This window comes from Alosa alosa, chromosome 1, assembly GCF_017589495.1.
Source record: "Alosa alosa isolate M-15738 ecotype Scorff River chromosome 1, AALO_Geno_1.1, whole genome shotgun sequence".
Classification (NCBI taxonomy): domain Eukaryota; kingdom Metazoa; phylum Chordata; class Actinopteri; order Clupeiformes; family Clupeidae; genus Alosa; species Alosa alosa.
The window spans coordinates 40762525-40785712 of NC_063189.1; the positions used below are offsets into that span (position 1 = coordinate 40762525).

Below are 23188 nucleotides of genomic sequence, written 5' to 3' on the forward strand. Positions count from 1 at the left end.
TGGCTTCAGTTTGTAAACTCTGAGGAAAACAGCCGTTACTTTGAGCTCGTAATCTGTGGTTGGCCACACTATGATAGATCCATCCACACCCCAAACACTGGATGCGAGGTGTTGACATGTGTCCTTACTCCACATGTTATTTCACGCCTTTCACTTCACTCAACACTTCACACTATAGCAGGATTTACTCAGAAGTATAAAGAACGGTAGACCTCAGCAGTCAAGGTAACTTAATTAATCAGTTCTTAAATGTTGTAATATTGTAATATTTCTTTTTTTTGAGCATTTGACAAACATCATTTGATTACGATTATAGCAAATTTGATAGTAGTAGACAACAAACATCATTGACATTACAGAAAATGCAACACTACGACATGCACATGAATACTACATACGACAAACAGACGTACATTACATAAACACATACTGTAACTTAACAAGACATCACATTGACTTGGCTTCCACAAACATAACACAACATAATATTAATAACAGAAAGGCTAAGGATGATTTGCGTCCAGGATGATTACAGATATGATTATCAGGGATGAAATTGATGACCGGAATGAAAAGAAGGGGGGATGGGGGGTGCGGATGGTAGCTCTAAGAGTGTGAATGAGGTGGTGTTGGGATGGGGGGGGATGGGATGGGGGTGAGGGGTAGTGAGTATGTGAGGATGTATGTGTGTGTGTGTGTGTGTGTGCGCATATGTATAAGGCTGGTTTGCTGTTGGGCCAGGAGGAGAGAAGCTGGAACATAGAGAGGGAGAGAGGGAGGGTTTCAGAGGAGAGGAGTTGTAATTATTCTATTAATGATAAGTATAATAATAGGAATAACTGATTGCCTGGTTGATTGCCTGACTGATTGCCAACCTGGGCACCCATTAATGGCCACAGTTCCACCCAGCCCCTGCAGTTATACTGCGACGAGCTGACAGAGGGGAGGACCTGCGTGCCACCCATCGCCTCAGGCCCCAGCATATGCACACATCCCCCACTACCACGACCAACCACACCTCGCCCCCAGACCTTCACCCAACACGCCACTCTTGACCTAAATATGTACAGTATGTGAATGGCTAGGTTGAGGGGTCTATCTAGAATGTAGCATTAAAAGAAGTGGGCATGCATGGTGAATATCTGTCAGGATTTCCCCATGCACACCACACTTACCCTGTGTAAGATGTATGCCTCAACAATGTGTGCATTAAAATAAGTGAGGCATGCAGATAGACACCTGATGAGGCATCTACCTGCACTCCACTCTTACCCTAGCCTGTTTTGTAGTTTTTGTTTATGTATGTCACCTAACATGTAGTGCGATTAAAAGAGAGTAAAGCGTGCTGTGTGCTTCCAGGACAAGGCGTGTGCATGAGCGTATGAGGAGGGTGCACACCGGGGGCCCAGGGCCAATAGATAACCCACAGGACCCAACCAATGCCAAAACCACACAGCGACCCGCCAGGACCGAGTCTCCCAAGCCATCCAATGGGGCCCCGGCAGAATAACGATGGGAGAGGCAGAGAGAAAGAGTGAAATTAGTAAAGTTATCAGAGAATGTAAATAAAAGGGGGAGGGAAAGAAGGGGATGCTATTTATATTACTACTACTACTACTACTACTAATAATAATAATAATAATAATAATAATAATAATAATAGTTCCAGCTACCCTCCCCTGCCTAGTGTTCGATGATATGTGTATCTGTTGATGAAGTGTGTTATGATCGTGTGGAGATGGAACTCAGGCAAAGAGGGTCAGGACTGTAAGTAGGTGATAAAGGGGTACCAAGGAGAGGTTGTATCCTGAGTATTGATTAAGTTTGTAGTTGATAGGTTTTCTAATGATATATAGTCTGTTAACAAGTTTTTCCAATGAGTGATGTGAGCTTTTTCTTAGATTTCCAGTTCATGAGGATTGTTTTCTTGGCGATAGTCAGCTACCAGCAGTGTTTTATTGCCGGAGTTGCTTAAATTGACTGTGGATGTATCACCAAGTATGCATAAGGAAGGGATGCTGGGATGTGACAGCCAAAGATGGAAGAGAGAGATTTTGTGACACTCACCCAGAAGTGGTTGATTGGAGTGCAATGCCAAACCGCATGAATGTATGTATCTGGGTTATTTTGTGTGCAGTGAGTGCAAAGATCCGAGCCAAACCCCATTTTGCCAATTTATGTGCAGTGAAGTGGAATCTGTGAAGAACCTTGTATTGTATTAGTTGTAGATTACTATTCTTTGTCATGAGGTAGATGTTTTTGCACATTTTGGTCCAGAAGTCGGCACCGGAGTAATTGATAAGTCTGATTCCCATTTGTGATATGGCAGGCCAATTGTTTTTCTGAACAAGATATAATTTTGTAAATTTGGGAGAGTATTTTTTTTTGGGAGAGGGAATATTAAGCAGCTCTGAGATTGGTGGGGAATGTCAAGGTTAGCTGTCTGGATGTTAATTTTTCCTAGGATAGATGATTTAATTTGCAGGTATTGTAAGAAGTGTTTACTCTCGATGCCGTGCTTCTGGACCAAACAGGAAAATGAGGCCAGATTATTGTCTTGAAGAATGTGTTGAAGGTGAGTGATGCCCTTTCCCATCCATGTGTGAAAGTTAAGTGTTTTTTTATTGACGGTGAAATCTGGGTTATTCCAAATCGGGTGCGAATTGATGGTGCTATAGGTGAATCAGTGATGTGGTAGAATCTCCACCAGGCTGTCAGAGTAGCTGAAATTGTTGGGGCTTTGAAGGATGGATGTTTTTGACCGACTGACTGCAGAAAGGGAGATCTGAGATTTTAATTTCTTTACAGATTGTTTGTTCTAGGTCTAACCAGGTGTTGTCTGAGGGGGTGGGGTGTAGCCATTTGTGGATGAAGTGGAGCTGGTTGGCCAGGGCATAGTGCTGGAAGTGTGGGGCCTCTAGTCCTCCCATTGCTTTTGGTTTTTGGAGAGTGGCGAGTTTGATCCTTGGGGTCTTATCTTTCCAGTAGAATTTAGTGATTAATGAATCGAGAGACTTAAACCAGAGGGTGGTGGGCTGGGTTGGAATCATAGAGAATAGATAGTTTATTTTGGGCAGTATTGTCATTTTGATTACTGAGATTCTGCCCATGATGGATAATGGGAGGTTCTTCCAGCGTTGAAGGTCATCATCTATTGAAGTGAGTAGAGGGGAATAATTTAGGCTAAATAAGTCTGACAGCCTGGGGGAGACTTTTATCCCTAAGTAAGTGATATAGTTAGTGCAGAGTGGGATAGGTGAAGAGTTGGCTGTCACATCCCAGCTGTTGGGATGTAATGGGAGAACTGCAGATTTATTCCAATTGATTGAGTATTCAGAAATTTTAGAGAATGTGTCAATGAGTTTGATGGTTTCTTCTACTGATGTTGTGGGGTCTTGAAGAAAGAGAAGAATGTCGTCAGCATAAAGGCTGATTTTGTGATGCATATATGGAGTCTGGACACCTTTGATGAGGGGGTTCTGACGGATGGCAGCTGCTAGGGGTTCAATGAAGATTGTAAATAGTGAGGGGGAGAGTGGGCACCCCTGTCTAGTTCCCCGGTGAAGAGTGAAACTTTGTGATGTTAGTCCATTGGTGATTACTGTGGCTGAAGGAGAGGTATATAGAAGTTTAATCCAGTTAATGAACGACTCCCCGAAGCCAAACCTCCCTAATGTGGAAAACAGGAAATTCCAGTTCACCCTATCAAAAGCTTTTTCTGCGTCCAGAGTTGCTATGATGGTATTATCTTGAAAATTTGTAGAGTGATACATTATATTTAACAGTCTGCGGGTGTTGGTGGATGAAATTCTACCTTTAATGAAGCCTGTTTGGTCTGGGTGGATAATGGATGGGGTGACCTCTGCTAATCTGTGTGCTAGCATTTTTGCGATTATCTTATTGTCCACATTGAGGAGAGAAATTGGTCGGTAGCTGGATGGCAATGTTGGGTCCTTATTGGGCTTGAGGAGCAGTGAAATTGAGGCTGTGGTGGAACTAGTTGGAAGACGTCCTTTCTGTTTTGATTCATTAATCATTCTGATGAAAAGTGGAGCTAAGATGGTCCAAAATTGTTTGTAGAACTCAGCAGGAAAGCCATCCGGACCTGGTGCTTTATTATCGGGCATCTGTTTCAGAGCATCAAACAGTTCTTGTTGAGTTATAGGTGATTCTAGGTTTTTTATTTCGGTCTCATTGAGTTGTGGTAATTCGATGCTGTTTAGGAAAGAGTCTATGAATTCCTGGTTGGGGTTTATTTCTGAAGAATATAGTTTATTGTAAAACTGGTAAAAACATGATTTATTTCTTCAGGTGAGCTGGTTAGCTTCCCTGCTGAGTTCTTTATGACCGGGATTGTTGATTTTTCTTTGTTACGTTGGATTTGATTTGCTAAGTATTTACCTGATTTATTGCTATGGTGGAAGTTTTCCTGCCTTAGGCGGTGAATCATAAATTGAGTGTGTTTATTGAGTATTTCATTGAGTTTGAATTTATGTTTCCTAAGTTTTGCCTGTGTTTCTTCAGTTGGGTTGCTTGCATTGGTTTCTTCTAACTGTTTAATTTTATTGTTGAGTTCTACTTCCTGTTCTTTTTCCTTCTTTTTTTTTTTTTATACTGAATATGAGATGATTCTTCCTCTGAGTACTGCTTTTCCTGTTTCCCACAGAAGGGAAGGAGATGATTCAGTGGAGCCGTTCATTTCTAGAAAGAATGCCCACTCTCTCCCAACAAAACTGATGAAATTTGGGTCTTGTAAGAGGGATGTATTAAAACGCCATTTGCTAATTGGTCGCTGTTGGTTCGTTATGTTCCATTTAATTGTAACTGGGGCATGATCGCTAATGACTATGGGATGAATAGTTGAATCAGAGATATTTTTCATTATAGAGTTGCTGGTTAGAAAATAATCAATACGGGAATAGGAGTGGTGGACCGGAGAGAAAAAAGAGTAGCATTTGGAGTCTGGGTGCTGAAGCCGCCAACAATCGCCAAGGCCAGAATCGCTCATGAACTGTTTTATTGTTTTTGTGGATTGCCAGATTCGTTTGCTTTTAGAGTGATCAGATCTGTCAAATGTGGGGTCTAACACTGTATTAAAGTCGCCTGCAATTATGATGGGACAGCCCGATAGAGTTGAGATGGAGGTGAAGAGGTTCTGAAAGAAAACTGGGTTGTCTGTATTAGGGCCATAAACATTAACAATTGTTACAGGGGTATTGTGAATTGAGATGTTTATGATGACAAAACGTCCTTCTGGGTCTGTGATAGTGGCGTTATGGATGAATGAGATTCTTTTGTTAATCAGAATGCAAACTCCCCTTTGTTTTGTATTGTAATGAGATGAGAAAATGTGATTGAATTGTCTTGATTTGATGCGGGTGTAGTCTAATTCTGAGAGATGAGTTTCTTGTAGGAGACATATGTCAGCTTTTAAACTATCCAAATGATTTAAGATTTTCAGCCTCTTTGCCTGAGATCCAATCCCACGGATGAAGTAGTAGACATTTTTGACAGCATCCAGGACTGTTTCCAAGCACTCAGTCAGTAGCCTATGTCTGATCATGAAACAAAGCAACAAGACTGTGGGAGATGGGATCATTGTATAGTTTGGAAATATTCCCATTCAGGACAAAATGAAATGCAGTATTTCACCCTTGAAAATATTCAACCTATATGGAAATTATAGGATTCTGACCGTGTTGTATAAACAATACCATAGTAAATTTTCTTTTTAAAGAAAAACATCTCTGATCTCCAGAACATTTTTCTTTTTTCAGAATATGGAAACAGAAAAATCCCTTCAGCTCAATGGACTTCACAAGACAGAAAATAAAGTCAGACGACGAAATTCCTTAGTCTCCATGCAAACTTTTCTACAACAAAATGCATTTGTTATTCTGACAGTAGCTGCCGTCTTTGCAGGTGGGTGACTTCATTTCTGTTATTCTTCATCTAACTTCAGTCTTGTTATGATACACTGTACACTGCTTCAGTTCCAACTGCTGTCACTGACCTCTTGCAGGAGTGATACTTGGCTATATGTTGCGATCCTGGTCTCCAAGACATCAAGACAGTCAAGACATGATATCATTCCCTGGAGAGATTCTCATGAGGATGTTGCAGATGCTGGTGTTGCCTCTGATAGTATCAAGCCTTATCACAGGTATGGATAGTGTTTTAGTATTAAGCTACAGATGCTGGTCAAGCTACAGGTCAAAACAGCACTGACAAACAAATTGCACAGGAAGTCGTGTTTGTTTATATTTAAAACAACCTCTATGAAAACAACATACATTGTATTTTAACCAAGGACCAAATGAAACACACCAGAGAGGCAGGGGCGCAGCTACCCATTTTTTGAGGGGTATGCAACAACAAATTGGCGCCCCCCCTACTCCACCCCCCCAAAAAACACAAACAACTAAAGTAAATCAAAAGGCCAATAATGTATTAAATATTATTATTTTTTAAGAAATTCTGCCGATTTGAACTTGAAGTAGCCTATTGTTAAATGTCGCATTGTCACTTTAAGAGAGTCTAAACGGTTCTCATAACGTCCTTTTGCCAGCTGTTGCTCAATGCTCACAAAGGATAAGGCTGATCCAACTCTAGCCTTTTGCGCCACATTGACAGCACAATATTAAGTTATTACAAGGAGTCTTCATTGTTAGGAAATGGAATCATGTAATGAGTTGTTGCTAGTGTGACATTTCTGTTTGCAGTTTGCCATTAAAAGTGGAGTATGAGCATGGTAGCCACCTAGCTATCTGAATGGAATATAGGCTGTTTCAATCGGCATATGCTTAGCAAACGCTAGTTAGTCTGGTAACATGAATAACATGAACATGAAACGTGTGCTTCCAAGCACAGACGTCACACTTTAAAGCCTACCTGTTGCTTTTCACCATCCACTTATTTAACTACTGTCGCATCCCTTGACATGCCATCTCATTTTCCCTTTCTTTTTCTATTTTAGCCCCCGACAGCATTTTTGCTTTCTCCATCTTTTTCCATAGACGAAAACTCACTACTCGTACCTGCTCACTCAGCGCTCACGGCGCCCCCACTCCCTCTTCTATGTCAAAATTCTATGATAGAATCTTATGAGATAGGGCGCCTACTCTAGCCTGTTAGTCCTCTAAAATGTTATTTATCATTGAGGAAATGCAGAAATTATTTAGAAACGTACAACAGTAGCTACACATAGAATACACCAAATACATTATTATTATTATTATTATTATTATTATTATTATTATTTTTACCATCGCTTTGGCGCCCCCATGGTTCTGCGCCCCTATATAAATATATAGCGCATACCCACTTTTTGCGCCACTGCAGAGAGGTAACTCACCCCATCCCATCAGTATTCCCAGCGATTATTCACTCGTTTTTGGTTGGGGGTATAGGCTGCCCTCACTTTGTTTGTTTCCAGCTTTTGGAGCCTGGACTGCCTATATAGACCTGCTTTTTTACACTGTACTCATGGAATGGGCAGCCAGCGGTCATGAGGAGATGATTGCTGAATGTGACAAAAAATGATATAAAATAGCTTAGCTGAGTTACCTTTCCAAGGCCCTTTTTACATCTGTGCCCATGGGCCCAGTGGCTCATAATGTCATAATCACAGTAAGGTCAGGTGGACTGCACCATGCGCTATCAGATTTTTTAAAAAAGCATTCAGAACATGTTTGATGATGGTGGAGGTTATAATCAAATTTGTATAACCATACCAGTGGTATTAAATGGTTCATAGAGTGTTGATGAGTGTACATATTGTGAATGTGGATAATACAGTGTGATTTTTGAATGTTAAAAGTTGCAATTGGTGAATAAACTCTTTTGACAGGTGAGTGAATTCTAATAAGAGGTGGACAAACTCTATTTCGGACATTTCAGAGGTGGATAAACTGTATTTACTTGCGTTTAGCCTCCACTAAGCCACATCCCTGAACACGCCATGATTTTATAATGACCATCTTGAGCTACCGGTAAAGTTTTTTTTTTTTCCTACAGGAATCTCCTCACTGGACAATAATGCAGGCAGGATGGGAGTGCAGGCCCTCATATATTACATGCTGACCACCATCATAGCTGTCTTCACTGGCATCATTTTAGTGCTGACTCTCCAGCCAGGGAAAAGAGGCAGAGCAGGTCAGACGCCCCCTGGTGGTGGTGGAGGCTATAATAAGTCTCTGCAGGCCACAGACACATTTCTGGATCTCATCAGGTTTGCAAACCTTTCCATTGCATCCAACTCCTCTGTCTGTGTTGAAAGCAAATAGAATGAATTACATACTGATATTCTATAAGGTATATAACTATAAGCTGCCTGAGATGATGTCGTTTGAAACTTTGTCTCCTAGAAATATGTTCCCATCCAATCTTCTGGAGGCTTGCTTCCAACAGGTAACAACATTCAACTCAGTAGCTAGTGATTTATCCCCGATGTAACTAATCAGCTCAAACATGCATCTCACAAAAGCCATTTTGTTGATTTATACAGTACAAAACTAGTTATAAGACCACCAATGGCTTGTTGGTGCCCACACCAGGCTCTAGCAGTGGGGTCAATGCTCTGGGCCTGGTGGTGTTCTCCATAGCCTTTGGCTCCGTGCTGGGCAGGATGGGGGAGCAGGGCCGGCCACTGCGCAAGTTCTTCAACTGCCTGAATGACGCCATTATGCAACTGGTGGGCATTGTGATCTGGTGAGGATAATTGTGACATTACGTTTTAAGAATGATAGATATATACTGTACAGTGACTGACAGACAGACAGGCAGACAGGCAGGTGGACATAGTCTACATAGAGACCTTTTGAACATTTGTAACAGTCTCTCTCTCATCTCATTCTCTTGTCACCATGACGACACTTTTACTAACCAAACCATTAATGAAGATTGGTTGATACAGATGTGCTCAGGGTCCACATCATTACACTAAATGGACTGCCTCAATCTGTGCATTGTACTTGAACAAGTTAAACTTTAATTTTATTACTATCTGATTCTGAACAAGTAAAAGTTGCATATTGTGTACGTGTGCTCTAAACGTGAACAAGTTAAAGCCACATGTTTTAAATTACCACCAGGTGAGATAAACAGGTCAAATCTTTCTCCTCTCCTCAGGTATGCTCCTGTGGGCATTTTGTTCCTGATTGCTGGGAAGATCCGTGAGATGGAGGACCTGGGGCAGATGGGCAGTCAGCTGCTGTGGTATATGCTTTGTGTGGTCCTCGGTCTCCTGATCCACAGCCTGCTGCTGCTGCCTCTGCTCTACTTCCTGGTCACCTGGAAGAACCCTTACCTGTTCATGGCAGGCCTGCTGCAGGCGCTGCTCACTGCCCTGGGCACGTCATCCAGGTGAGAGAGGAGCACTAGGTCAGAGACTTTACAATGAGGAGACACTCAAAGAATCCTCCATAAAAATGGATGGGGTTAGTTTGTAACGCCAATATGGCAGTAGTCTCTACACATATCCTGCCCCTTCCTGTCTGTCTCCCCATTAACTGCCCAACGTGTGTTGCAAGATGGCCGCCGAGAGGGGTACTAGCCTAAAAGGACTTAATGATTAAAGCGATGGTTCGGAGTAGCTAGTGTAGCTAGTGATTTACCCCCGATGTAACCAATCAGCTCAAACATGCATCTCACAAAAGCCATTTTGTTGATTTATACAGTACAAAACTAGTTATAAGACCACCAATGGCTTGTTGGTGCCCACACCAGGCTCTAGCGGGGTCAATGCTCACGGAAGAAACGTCGACGCAGCAGTCGACGCAGCGGTATAGTAGCAGATACAGAGGCAAGTGTTATTTAAATAAACTCCTTAAAACTCCTGGTGCAAACTTACAAACTTTCTAATGCCTCGTTATTGGACTAAAGGTCATAGTTGTACTACTGTAGAAGTTTCGTACCATTCAGGGCATTATTAGTGGGGTAATTTACGAGATAAAAGTTGGATCCATTACGACTGCAGAACGTCATTAGTTTCTGACAGCGCTACTCAACCAGGGTTCGACCAAGGGAAAAAAGGTTCTGGGAGGGTGTTTGGCTCGGGGTCATGGTGCAAAGGACCCTAGGGTAAAATTACTCCGAACCATCGCTTTAAGCGTTTCCTGAAATAACTGAGGGTTTTGAAGTTGAACCTGGTGAAATGTGTGACCACCCCCTTAGGTGTCCACCAGAGGGCACTAGAGATTCCAGGGTTTTCTATACGACTTGGCCATTTCTAACTTAATACTAAGACAACATATTTGAACGATTCCTTCTCTCTTTCTCTGCCCTCTCCCTCTGTATGTGTGTGTGTTTGTAAATGTTTCCCTTTTAACTTTTCCTGTAGTTCTGCCTCTCTTCCAATCACCTTTCGCTGCCTAGAGGAGAACAACGGGGTGGACAAGCGCGTGAGCCGCTTCATGCTTCCTGTTGGGGCCACAGTGAACATGGACGGCACAGCTCTGTATGAGGCGGTGGCAGCCATCTTCATCGCTCAGGTGGCTGACATAGAGCTCACCTTTGTGCAAGTCATCACCATAAGGTGATCATTGAGTTGATTGATCAGAAATTCAGCTTTTCCAAAGTAATAGATTTCACAGGACCTATATTATTTGTATATAATGCAATGGCATTTAGTGGAGATTGATGGATTACACGTCACATGCATTTTTGTATAACATTCTGATATTCTCTTCCACAGCATTACTGCAACAGCAGCCAGTATCGGTGCAGCAGGTATACCCCAGGCTGGCCTTGTAACCATGGTGATAGTACTGACGTCAGTCGGTCTGCCCACAGAACTCATCTCAGTGATCATTGCTGTTGATTGGCTGCTGTACGTCTGCCTTATTGTTCTCTCTCTCTCTCTCTCTCTCTGTCAGTCAATAGAAACTGTTTTGGGGTATTGGGGACAGCCGTGGCTAGTGTGGTGAGCACTTTGGACTTGTTACCGGAGGGTTGCCGGCTCGAACCCCGACCAGTAGGCACGGCTGAAGTGCCCTTGAGCAAGACGCCTAACCCCTCACTGCTCCTTGAGTGCTGCTGTTGTTGCAGGCAGCTCACTGCGCCGGGATTAGTGTGTGCTTCACCTCACTGTGTGTACACTGTGTGCTGAGTGTGTTTCACTAATTCATGGATTGGGATAAATGCCGAGACCATTTCCCTCACAGGATCAAAAGAATATATATACTTATACTATACTTATAAAGTGAACTAAAAGGGGAAGGGTCAATTACTGCAAAAAGTACTCACACTTTCTTTCTTTCTTTCTTTCTCTCTCTCTCTCTCTCTCTCTCCCCCTCACCGGCGTTGCTCTGTGTCCATTGATTTGTGCAATACATTTAGGCCTACTTAGGCTATTTAACCTAAACGGCCACTATAGCATCTGCATCATATTTGTGTTTCTGACCAGGGACCGTCTGCGGACCGTGACCAATGTGTTGGGTGATTCCCTGGGTGTTGGCATTGTGGCGCATCTGTCTTATAAGGAGCTGCAGAGCCGTGACAACGCCACTGCTGACCACCGGGACGCAGAGGGAGGCGGGATGTCTGGCCCATCTGAGACCAGAGCTACAGTGCACAGAGTTCACAGCAGAGAGGCTTCTTTGTAAGGACACAGACCTCTTATGTACTGCTTAAGTATGCATTAAGGACATTATTTTAAGCAGCAACTGTTGTGTTTTCTGAAGTGTGATGTGCTTTGTCATTAGAATTTGCAAATGTTTTTTTTTTTTCTAACACTGAAGCATTTCATGTAAATTGACAGAAAATGTTCATACTAATTCCCTTCTTGTGTCTTTTAAGGTTTATTCTGCTGCAAGATTTTTTTAATATTGGTCATTGTCTCATTATGTCACAAATGTGTACAAGAAGTGTAAATGTATTGCAGGTTTTTTGAATGTTGATGTACAGCATTTTCAGTGTATTTGTATGATATTGTGTTACACACACTCCTTTTGTCATTTTACAATTTATTAAAGCTTTATAATAGTTCACAACATGCTATATACAAAATTACATCCTTTACAGGTTGACGCATACCCCGCCATATATTAAACATTTATGTCTATGTACATATTTTACAACTTCACGAAGGCCTTGTAAACTCATCAGTTATGACAGCTTTGTAAGCATCACCTTAACAACATGACAACTACTGATCACAACAGAGAAATACTGGGACTCTTTTCTGCACTTTAGCCCATTAGGACACAACTTCATGATCTCATAGTGCAACTGGCTTCCAGTAGAGCCGAGCGCCTATTGCACAATAATGGTGCCCGGTGACTTTTAAAATGGGCCTGCATGGTGAGAGATGATGGAGTGTCTTTTACAGAGAGCTGCAATCCTGTCAGTGTTGCGCAGCGCAATAAGAACCAGGTCTAGAGAGTGGCGTGTTGAAGGCAGCCCAGAGGGAGAGAGAGTTCACACAGGCAGTCTCAGTGGCAGCCACAGCTCCCGGCCACCATGTCGTCATACTGCTTCAGCACCACATTCTCATCGTCATCGAAGTAGAGCAGGTTGATGGAGTAGAGCTTGTCTGGCACACAGCAGGGTGTGTCGATGCCCTTGGTGAGCTTCAGGGCGTTGATGATGGACTGGACAGTGGCGTGGTTGGTGGGCCGCATGTTCTGGCCCAGCGGGAAGGGACAGGAGCCCTTGCAGTGGTAGGCGTTGTAGCCGCGTGGCGACACGATCCAGCCAGACCAGCCAATCTCCTCGAAGTCCACATAGAGCGGCTGGCGTTGGCAAGACATCCTATCACCATTCTCGTCGTAGTCCAGAGAGCGGGCGCTGCGCCTGCCTGCCCCGAGCATGGGCAGCATGGGCACTGTGAGGGGCACAGAAGCTTCCCCATCTGAAGGTAAAGAAAATACATTCATTTAATGCATACATTCAGAACAGATGTTTCACAAAGTGCACAGCTGAAGACAGACATTGGTCTAAAATGCCCTGGTTTTACAAGAAACTTCATGCCCCACACTAACTTGTAGTGCATCTGCAGTAACACAATAAGTGTTCTTATTGTTCAGCATTCTGCATCTCACTATTTCTACATCCTCTCAATAGACCTGTGCCTAGCAATCACCCCTCCATTTTTATATATATTGACCCGACATAAAAACTGCGTATATCACGTCAACCACACACAAAAAATAAACCGGTGGTTTAGCCTGATGTACCCTTGGTGTTGCTCTCAGGACTGGCAGTGCGTCGTCCGTCATCGGTGAATAAGACCAGCATGGGCTGCTTGCTATGGTGGTGGTTACGTCCAGAGGCAAACTTCAGTATGCTGTTGTCCATCTGGCTGCCTGCTAGGGTTTTCACAGTCACCAACAGCCCCAAGTTGCTGCTTTTATCTGACATCCAGGAGCGGACCTGTGGAGAACGAAAGGATTTAACAACTCCACTCTGTACAATTCAAATGTCTATGTATAAAATGTTTTGTGCTGTGAACACATACACACACACCACACCATTATTACTGATTTAATGCAAAAACTGGACTCACTGCTTGGGTGATGGTAAACACCTCCCATCCATTGGAGTGCACAGGAATGAGACGTGAGGACAGCAGCTTCTTTCCCTGAGAGACATTCATTTTGTCACCATCCAGAAGCTGGTAGACACTGACCTGTGTTAAGAGATTCATGTGAGGTTATGGTGGTTAAGAATGCTACATAGGCAAACAGTTATGTTGTTTCCATGTACAATGGAATTGACACTTATTATTTTTTTTTACCTGGCAGTAATGATGCCTGTTGAAAGTCACTGACACTTGAGGTCTTAGTTTGAAAAGATGAAGTTCTGCAGTGAGGATCTTTTCGCTCTTAGCCACCGTTGATAAATTAAACATGTATTCAACTTGTTCACTGCGTACTGTAAAGGGGAACAGAAGTTTAGTTAGGTGACCATTAAGAAGGGTTAGGAAACTGTTTTGGGGATAAGGTGGCGCACAAGCTGTAGACTACAAAAAAAGTAACAATTGTATTGTCTTACGTTTGTCGAAGAAACTGCGAACCGTGTTTCCCTCGAGAAGATGTGGGTCCTTGGTGACCCCGTCCACATCCGCCACCGTGTTGTACAAGTCCAACATGTACTGTGGTGGTTGTTTGTGGCCTCTGGTTAGAGGAGGGTCCTCCATCCCAAACACTTCCAAAAGTTGCTTGATAGCCTTAGAGCGAACCTCTTTAGGCTCGTTCGCCAAATTAAAGTGATTTTCCAAGTAGTCCATGGAGGGCCTGGCGATGAGAACTCTCACAAGGGAGATGACGATGAGTACAACAGGTAACATCCTGGAATTCTTTACTGGCGCGTCCACTTTTCTGGAGCAAGCATGTAGTCTGGTTAAACCTTCAAACCCAACTGACTCTGACGGAGCAGAGCAGCGTTTTATATGATATGACGAGGATGTGTGTGTATGTTCTCGGACAACAGCCTTACAATATGCCATTTAGTCGCAAATGTAAATCAACAATCAGCGAATGTAAAGGCAAACTAATGGCGTTGTTAACAAGGTGTGAAATTGATTACTCGGGTGAGCCGCGTCAGTCAGCCTACAGAAATTAAGGAGGAAATTACCTTGTCTATATTTAGAAACCCGTGTCTAGAAATGTGTTCAGGTGCATGTCTTCAGGGCACAAGTAAAGTGTTATTTTTTAATAAAGAGGACCTTTTTCAGTTTTTTAACACAGATGTTCACCGCCATGATGTGAGCACAGTGGGTAAACTATGAACGGCCTGTGCTCTGTTCGGGAGACAGCAAGGAAGTTTACCCACCACAGGAGGTTAACGTTCTAAGAAATGGATCAATTAATTTAGACAAATGGGGATAGTGTTATACAGGAACGTCTATTACTTCTATAAACAAGACAATAAAGACCGCATACTTTGTTGCACCTAGTTTAATTTGCTCGCACCTGGTCAAACACTGCCATGAGAGAATGAAAAATCGTTCCAAGAAGTTTGCTCCATCGATTGTATTTACGAAATGTAAATGACCGTAATAATTTAACGGATCATGTTGTGTTTGAATATTTCATGAAAACAATCCCAGAAGATAAAGTCACCGGATAACCTAGCACGTTTAGGGCTGTTTGTGTATGTAGCCTACGTGTTAACGTTTGTTTTCCTCTTGGAGTAATTTAGTGAAGATATCCAACAATAGCCTCTATCATCTCTATGCATCCTAATTGATCCACATAATCGATTCCAATTGACACCGGGAAAATGCGTGTTTACTGTGCGTAATGGAGGATTTTTGTCTCCCACCTTTGCGCTTAACGTTTTTTTTTGTCCCATGCCTGCATGTAACCTAACTCATAAATCCTCTAAAATGTGTTACTTGTTATAGACTTAAAATGCCGTATAATGCAGTGCAACTACAGTGATGTTAATTTCACCTATCCAAAATACCATATGCTTACTTTTTTGGGGTGGTGGCCCCAGTTTCGTTTATTGTTCCGCTCCAACATCGTGTGTTTATTCTGGGTGGCTGTCCGTATAGCCTGGGCTATTGCACCATATAAGAGAATACGAGTTTCAAAGAACACCAAGGCCGCTAACAAGTAGATGGCTTTCTGTCGCTTGTCTGACACATGCAACAAGTCATTGCAAGTAAACAAATCAAAAGATACGGTCAGAGGTGGATCTAGGGAGTAGCCTACATGAAAAGCAGACGTTTACTTTCTGTAATTACAAACACGTGTCTGCAACCACTTGCAAAGTTAAAGGGGGTCATCAAATCATTCCAGTTTTGTATTGCTTAGGCCTACACCAAGAAGAGAGCATTGCCATATGGTGCTTCAGTCTCTCTAGTTTTTCTTCTTTTTATTTTTTTATTTTCATTGGTGCAAACTAAACTCGTTTCAAGGAGCACTTCAAGTGTTTCAGTTGTGGGATGATGACAGATTCCTATAAGCGATGTATCCAGATACACATCTAGCAATACTGTGCCATGTGAACATACTGTAAGATATTAGGAAAGGAAAGTTTATTTTAGTGTTTAGCAGACACTTTTGCCCAAAGCGACTTACAGAATATGAACATTACAATAGTTAAAATGAATGGTAAACAGCTCGTAAAAACGTGGTAAGTCTGCCTTAAGCAACATAGTAATAATACAAATAATATAAATCCAATATTAAATATCAAAATAATGAAAATAAACAAAACCCATAAATATGCAGACCACAACAAAACCATATTAGAATTAATAAATGAAGTGTAAGCTGAACAGATAAGTCTTTAGACCCCTCTTGAAAGACCCAAAACTATCACAGGAACACAGAACACTAGCAACCCATTCCACCAACGAGCAACCACTGAGGAAAAAAAGTCTTGAATTTGACCTCTTAGTGTTAATGACTAGTCGACACAGCAGACGCTCATCAGAGGACAGCAGTGGGTGATTGGGGATGTAGAGCTGGATCATGGAATTGAAATAGCAGTTGCAGATCCAGTAAGTGTCCTATAGACCAGTGTGAAGGATTTTAATTTAATTCTGGCTGTTGCAGGAAGCCAATGGAGAATAACTAAGAGAGAAGTTACTTGTGTCCTTTTTGGCTGATTAAAGACCAGTCATGCTGCAGCATTCTGAATCAACTATAATGGCTACATAAGCAGGCAGGCCAGCTAACGATGAATTGCAGTAGTCCAGTTTGGAAATGACCATGGCCTGAACAAGAAATTGTGTGGCATCTTGTGTCAGATAATGTCTGATCTTCCTAATGTTGTACAGGATGAACATTAATAACCCAAACCACACACTAAGAAGGCTCACATACATTTTATTTACAAAATTAATTAATACATATTTTACATATATTACAAGGATGTATGCAACACTGAGTAGTGCAAATGGCTCTGGCCCAGGGATCACTCACTCACTACAGAGACCGAGATCAAGATTGAGCTGTATGTGTGTGCGTGTGTGTGTGTGGTAGCAGGGTCACCATGTTTAGGATTGGCATAAGCAGGACGTTATGGAGAGAACAGTGCGGAGTTGGCCGTGCTGGTTCAGGAATGTGTTGCTCTCATAACCTTGAGGAACACATGCATTCCCTGGACCTTCTGCCCACAGCAAACACTCTTCTGGGTTAGCAGCACTCCTACAATGTGGATAAAAATAGATAAGTTAGCAAATAATACTGACCTGCTTCAATGTGGATACAAATAGGTTACATAAGTTAGCAAATAATAATGACTTGCTTCAATGTGGATACAAATAGGTTACATAAGTTAGCAAATAATAATGACCTGCTTCAATGTCTACAAATGGTTTTTGGCCTTTGTTTTGCTTATGGCTTAAGGAAATTCAGTTGAGTTTTAGAAGGACATACAAACCTTCATACTACTACAGATAATAAAAATCAAACAATTAAATGTTAGACCCCATTTCTGGACACATTTATGAGTTTTTGGCATCAGATGTGCTGTTAGATCAGCTTTTGGGATCAGATGTGTTGGACCATAATACTCAGAACCCTGTCAGCTCCATGCCTTTCCCATGCTGTTCTTCTTATGCTTCACTATACATGAAGATCAATACACGAGCACAGAGTCAGTGTAGAATTAAACCTATGCTGATCACAAAAGCTTTTAAGAATGCTGAATCTAAATGAAATTAATTAGAATATTTGTGGAGATCAGCAGTGTTAGTTGGAAATTAAACCAGACATGATTCCTCAGATTCCTCTTGATACTGGCCAGGGTTCTGAGGTGTCAAAGCAAACAGTTCTGGGATGGGTGAAGGAGGAGTGGAGAAGGAGGAGTGCTGGAGAGTGTGGTGTGGTATGGTGTGGTGGAGAGTGTGGTGTGGTGTGGTGGAGGGGGTTGCAGTTGTCCCAGCTGTGCTGGCGCTTACCTGAGAAGACATCGGTTTCCTGTGGCACAGCTCCCCAGACACCTGCCCACATCAATTTCCTGTGGAACATTAGCAAGACAAGAGATTCGGCCATCAGCTCACTGCCACTTGCAAACATCCACCCCCGCACCTTTGAAACTGGGGATGGGGTAGGGGGCAGGCCGTTAAGCATATTAAGTGCTTTGATTTGACACCTGCAGGCACCATTTGGGCACTCTGTTCTTCACACGTTTTGGGAGAGGGGTGTTAGACAGTGACAAACTAAACAAACTAAAAGTTTTACCCACAGGAGTGAGTTTGGTTAGTGTAGTGGCACAATTTGTTTAAAAATAAAAATAAAAGTACATTTTAGATAGATAGGAACAATGGTAATGGCCACAATTATTTATCAATGCTACTACTTTTGTAAGTACACTTTATGTGCAATAATGTAACATTAAATGCCTCTGTAGCTACAAGAAACTAGATAATTGTAGCACAGTAAATACATTTTCCTTATTTGTTTGTAGCATTTGTCTACATTTTCAGGGCCTCAATGTGAACAACTGACAAAATGCCTGCGAGAACGGAGAAGCAATATGCATAAGCAATATTTCACCTCAAGAATGTCATTCATTATTATGGTAAGTCTAGTAAGCATTCATTATTAGTAAGTCTTAGTATTAGTAAGTTGGTAAGTCTAGGAGTATTGAATGACAAAAGATGCAAAAGATGTATTTGATGTATAACAGATATTTGGACTGTTTCAGAATTTTACACTATTTGAACTTCCTCAATGAAAAATGTCTCTCCTATAATTACTACTATACCGCATTAATGCTATTTTTATTTCCTGTAAAATAACACTGGCATATATCATTTATTTCAGCTATGTACAAGTTGTGCTTATTGATGTCCTGCAGTGACAAATCTGGATAAGTAAAGAACTCCATCATCCCCAGCACCCCCACCAAGTGAGTTGAATTTGGAGGAAATGGATTATCCTGGGCCCAGGTGAGAAGACTGACAAATGTAGATGACTTATTAGCTATGTCTGTCACCTCACGCCAATGACAAACTCCCATTTCCTGATCCCGGGTCATTGGTGAAAATGTTAATTAAACATGTGAATTCAGAGCAGGTATAGTCATTTCAGGGCTTTCCCCACCAAAACCTGAATGTCAGCCTCAATCTGCAATTGATCCCTCACTACTTAATCCAGATCAGTTAGATGGAGAAGTCCGAGTAGTTTACCTTGAGTTTCTCACTCTTGACTCCATCGGGGTCATAGGCCAGCTCATAGTGGTACTCAATGTATGGGATTCTGTAGCACCCTTCCTTCATCTCACAGGTCTCTACGGTCTGCACCAGCTCAACTTTGTTTGGGTTCTCCACCAGCGCAGCGTCAAATTTAGTGGGGACACAGGAGAAGCCCTCTGTAGGAAAATGGAAGCATTGATGTTAATGTCACGAAATATAGGGCCCACGTTTAAAATGGCATGGGCTGAAATAGGCCTATATCTCACCGCCTATCCGTTTATATTATGAACCTTTTCTTGTTATGCTTCAACAATCATTATTTGACATGTCAATTTCATAGGGTAGTGGAAAAATCATATATATATTTGTTTCGTTTTATTTGCGTAAATTTATGATAGGTTTCACAAAACACACCTCGTTCAGCCTTGGAGCCTGCACACTTCCCCACATCAACGACAGTCTCATAGGGTGTTTCGAAGTTGAAGGTCTTTAGTGCGGGAACCCGCATACACTGGGACAGTTTTGTCTCGCAGTGGCATTCCTCGATGGTCTCAACCTCTCGGAGGCCATCAAAAAGCATCACCTTGTCCACTCTCAGGCCGGTTGGTTCACACGTTAAATCTGCTCCACATGAGGGAACTTTGCTGGAGGCATCTTTAGTATGTGGAGACGTATCCTCATTTGATTTAACCTGATAAAGCTGAACAAGCACAAAGATTGAGGTTAGCTTATATTTATTGGCCCTGAATAGTCAACAATGTTATCCAGGAGTAAAACTATGATTTCTATATTACTTTATTATATTAATATACTATATTGTAGATTCTATATTACCTGTATTTCTATATGTAATCTACAGCTACACAAAGCTTTCCAATATTGACTATTCCAGGCTTGACCATAAGACCATGTACAACAGCGTCCTCTTGTGGTTGTTGATGTTATTGCTGGAGCAGTTCCAGAGTGCCTTACCTTTTTGTTCCTGAGGTAATCCAGCATTGAGGAATGCCTGGGATTAACACGTGTGGCTGTGTCATGTGATGGTGAAGCTTTTATAGGTCCCCCGCAATGGCTTCTGCATTTGCCCACGTCAACATTAACTGGACTTCCTGAAATATCTGTAAAAAAACAAAACAGCTGTTTCTACCGGGAGTAATTTTATTCATCATATCGGCAATATTTTTAAGGTTTTAACTTCTATGATCAGCTCTCCACTAACCACATTAAACATAGAAAGTCATAGAAATGGTGTGTTCAAGAAAATAGTACTGACATAGAGCATCATTAGAATGGATGAAATATAATAATGTTCCTTCAAAGATGTAAGGCCACATGATATGGCCACACCAGGTTCTTGGTAGAACATGTGTGTCAGTGTCATGTGAAGATTCTTGTGAGATTCTCTTGTGAGGGCACCACAGACTAAGGCCACGAATGGGGCTTCCAAAGACTAAGGCCAGCCTCTTACCTTGGCCGATGTAAACAAGATGGCTCTGGCGCCTGCAGCAGGCCCTCTCTGTGAACAGGTTCCTGGGCTCCATATGCTCAGCTAACACAGCACCTACTGAGGGGGCGACAAGAACAACAGCAGCAGGCAATTAGGGCACTTCTGCACTACAACGCTACACTACAACTGCATTACAACATGGCAGCAAATCTGTGTGTGCCAAACAGGACTGATTCTTCAAAACAGAACACTAATGTAAACAAATAGACCAACATTAAGGCCTATTTTTATATATATAATATATACAGTATATATATAATAAAATAATAAAATAATCAGATCCATTTTTTAAAAATAGTAATAAAAGTTGTAATAATATTATATATGTAACAGTAGATTCACCACTGTTTCATTTGCTAATATTTTGTATTGACAATAATTATGCTCAGGCACTCCATTCAACCTTGGCTTGAGCGCCCTATCCTAGTTAAACAGGCATCACTATGTTTGACAGAGGACTGCAGTGAAACATTTTGGGGATCTTATGCTAATATTCTCCAGAAAAATAAATGCTAAGTATATAAATGATTAAATAAAGGAAAGCTTGAAAAGACCCAGTACTTACAAACTTGACGGAGAGTGTAGAGAATAATGAAGAGACACAGGGTTGGCATATCCATAGTGCTACCTCTCTTCTCTGCAGTAGCCTCTCCTGACTCTGTGGATCCACTCTGACCCCTGTGTGTCACTGGCCAGGGATATTTATATTGGCCTGTTGTTCTGACTGCAGTTGTCACTGGCTGATGGTGTGGAGTTTCAGGGGAGAGGAGCAAGAAAAAGGACAGGACCTAATCAAATTTCCATGCTTGAAAAGCCACCTCGGGGACGGTGTTTAAGGCGGAGGGCCACATCAAAGGCAGTCCCTCTGGAAAGCTCCTGGAGTTTTCACCTTGGAGTTTTCACCTTGTTCCCCTTTGGTGCTGGGGGATCTAAACTGATACATGTGCCTGAGATCTGCCTAATTAAGTGCTTAAAGAGCTTTGAGACCCATAAGCACCACTCACTGAAAGGCATTAATCATCTTTTATCTCAGGGGGATAGGTGTTTAGCACCTCCACTTAAAACAAAAATGGTCCCGGCCGTGTAAACAAGATCAGCAAGGGGCCTGCACCACCTCGAGATGGGTTCAGGGGTGGGGGGTGGGTGGGTTTGGTCACGCAATCACCCATGTGTTTATTCAGCGCTGTGACCAAATGGAGTCCCAGCAGCCACAGGCTCAAGGGCCAGGCCACTGCCCCATCCACACACTCTGGAGAATCAGGAGGGGATAAGCCTCAGAGGCCACACTGATATAACAGCAATTTAGCTGTCATAATTACAGATAAGCACTCACATTACAGGTTGCTGATAAAGACTCCTCGGAGTGAAACAACAGAGAAAGAAAAAGAAAGAGGTGAAGAAACTCACTGATGCCCCCACACACACACACACATCCCACACACACACACACACACACACACAAGCATTCTACCACACCTTATCATTTTGTCTCGTACATGCTTACTTTTTATTATGGTACTGCTTGATTTGACCATAGTCCAATTTTGCTGTGGTTTCTAGGATGAGGAAACACACCCAACTTGGACCGTATTCAGAGCATGTTGTGGTCTCAACATGCGGAGTCATTCCACATCAAATTTGTACTTACCGAAACCAAACCCAATACATTTTCGAAAACATAATAAACCATCTCTGAACAGGACAGCTTATTTGCAGACAGCAGGAACCCTGCGTGATCCGACTCGTTTGCTTTTCAGTTTGGGATCCAAGTGTGTTCTTTCACAATACGTTGAGCAGGGAAGAAAAACACGACAAAAACATTTTTTTATTTATTGTTACATAGAATTGTGATGAGGCCATGGCCAGGCAAAGAGAAATTCTCTCCAGCTCTGAAAACTGAGCAAAGGAGTTGGCAAGCTTCTGACTGTCAACATCTTGAGGGATTTACACTTTTTAATATGTGAATTCTACTGCAGAAACTGACAGTTCTTTGAAGTCTACCCTTCATCCTCACCCATTTTCACCTTGGCTTACTTCATTGATTGAAGTTGGGTTACACCTTCAGGAGCACATCACACAAACTCATGCGCTGAATACACTGATACCAGAAGGAAGGGGTTTCAATCACAAACAACTCACAGCTAATCGGGACTTAAAGTAGTCTTCCTAAGAAATTATCATTCATCACGAAGCAATGTTATTTACAGTGCAACTAATGGCACCCCAAAATTATTTGACACAAACTAGACCTTTTATTTTATTATTTTCTGTTAGCACATAATAGCCAACCCCTGAACAATTGTACTTGATACATCCTTTCAGTCTCTGTCTCTCTCTCTCTCTTTATCTCTCTCTCTCTCACACACACACACACACACACAGCACACTTATACACACACACACACACACACATACACACACACACACACACTCACTCAGGTGTGCTGCTCAGAGGATTATATATGAATCAGCTGGATGAGTAAATGCTGCTCACGTTATCACTACCAGGCCAGACTGATCAGACAGATCACAGTCTGCATGTGTGTGTGTGTGTGTGTGTGTGTGTGTGTGTGTTACTTATGAGA

At 42.1% G+C, this 23188-nt stretch overlaps 3 protein-coding genes across 3 annotated transcripts; 1 reads left to right on the forward strand and 2 right to left on the reverse strand.

Moving 5' to 3' along the window:
* The first annotated feature begins 188 nt into the window (after positions 1 to 188).
* On the forward strand, positions 189 to 11971 carry LOC125306875 (excitatory amino acid transporter 1-like). Its single transcript, XM_048262451.1, has 10 exons — positions 189 to 225; positions 5778 to 5922; positions 6023 to 6163; positions 8017 to 8230; positions 8367 to 8409; positions 8507 to 8709; positions 9130 to 9363; positions 10340 to 10534; positions 10694 to 10828; positions 11405 to 11971. Exons 2-10 carry the CDS (start codon positions 5781 to 5783, stop codon positions 11601 to 11603), a joined length of 1506 nt encoding a protein of 501 aa, XP_048118408.1. The 5' UTR covers positions 189 to 225; positions 5778 to 5780; the 3' UTR covers positions 11604 to 11971.
* Positions 11972 to 12431: 460 nt separating this feature from the next.
* Positions 12432 to 14287, reverse strand: LOC125301280 (anti-dorsalizing morphogenic protein). Its single transcript, XM_048253756.1, has 5 exons — positions 13993 to 14287; positions 13736 to 13872; positions 13505 to 13627; positions 13176 to 13371; positions 12432 to 12841 (listed from the first exon to the last, which is right to left on the reverse strand). The coding sequence occupies exons 1-5, from the start codon at positions 14285 to 14287 to the stop codon at positions 12432 to 12434; spliced, it is 1161 nt and encodes a 386-aa protein (XP_048109713.1).
* A 2478-nt stretch (positions 14288 to 16765) lies between these two features.
* pnhd (pinhead) lies at positions 16766 to 21343 on the reverse strand. The gene is made up of 7 exons (XM_048261746.1): positions 21169 to 21343; positions 20565 to 20660; positions 20069 to 20214; positions 19511 to 19796; positions 19091 to 19272; positions 17858 to 17916; positions 16766 to 17102 (listed from the first exon to the last, which is right to left on the reverse strand). The coding sequence occupies exons 1-7, from the start codon at positions 21221 to 21223 to the stop codon at positions 16952 to 16954; spliced, it is 975 nt and encodes a 324-aa protein (XP_048117703.1). The 5' UTR covers positions 21224 to 21343; the 3' UTR covers positions 16766 to 16951.
* Between the last annotated feature and the right edge of the window lie 1845 nt (positions 21344 to 23188).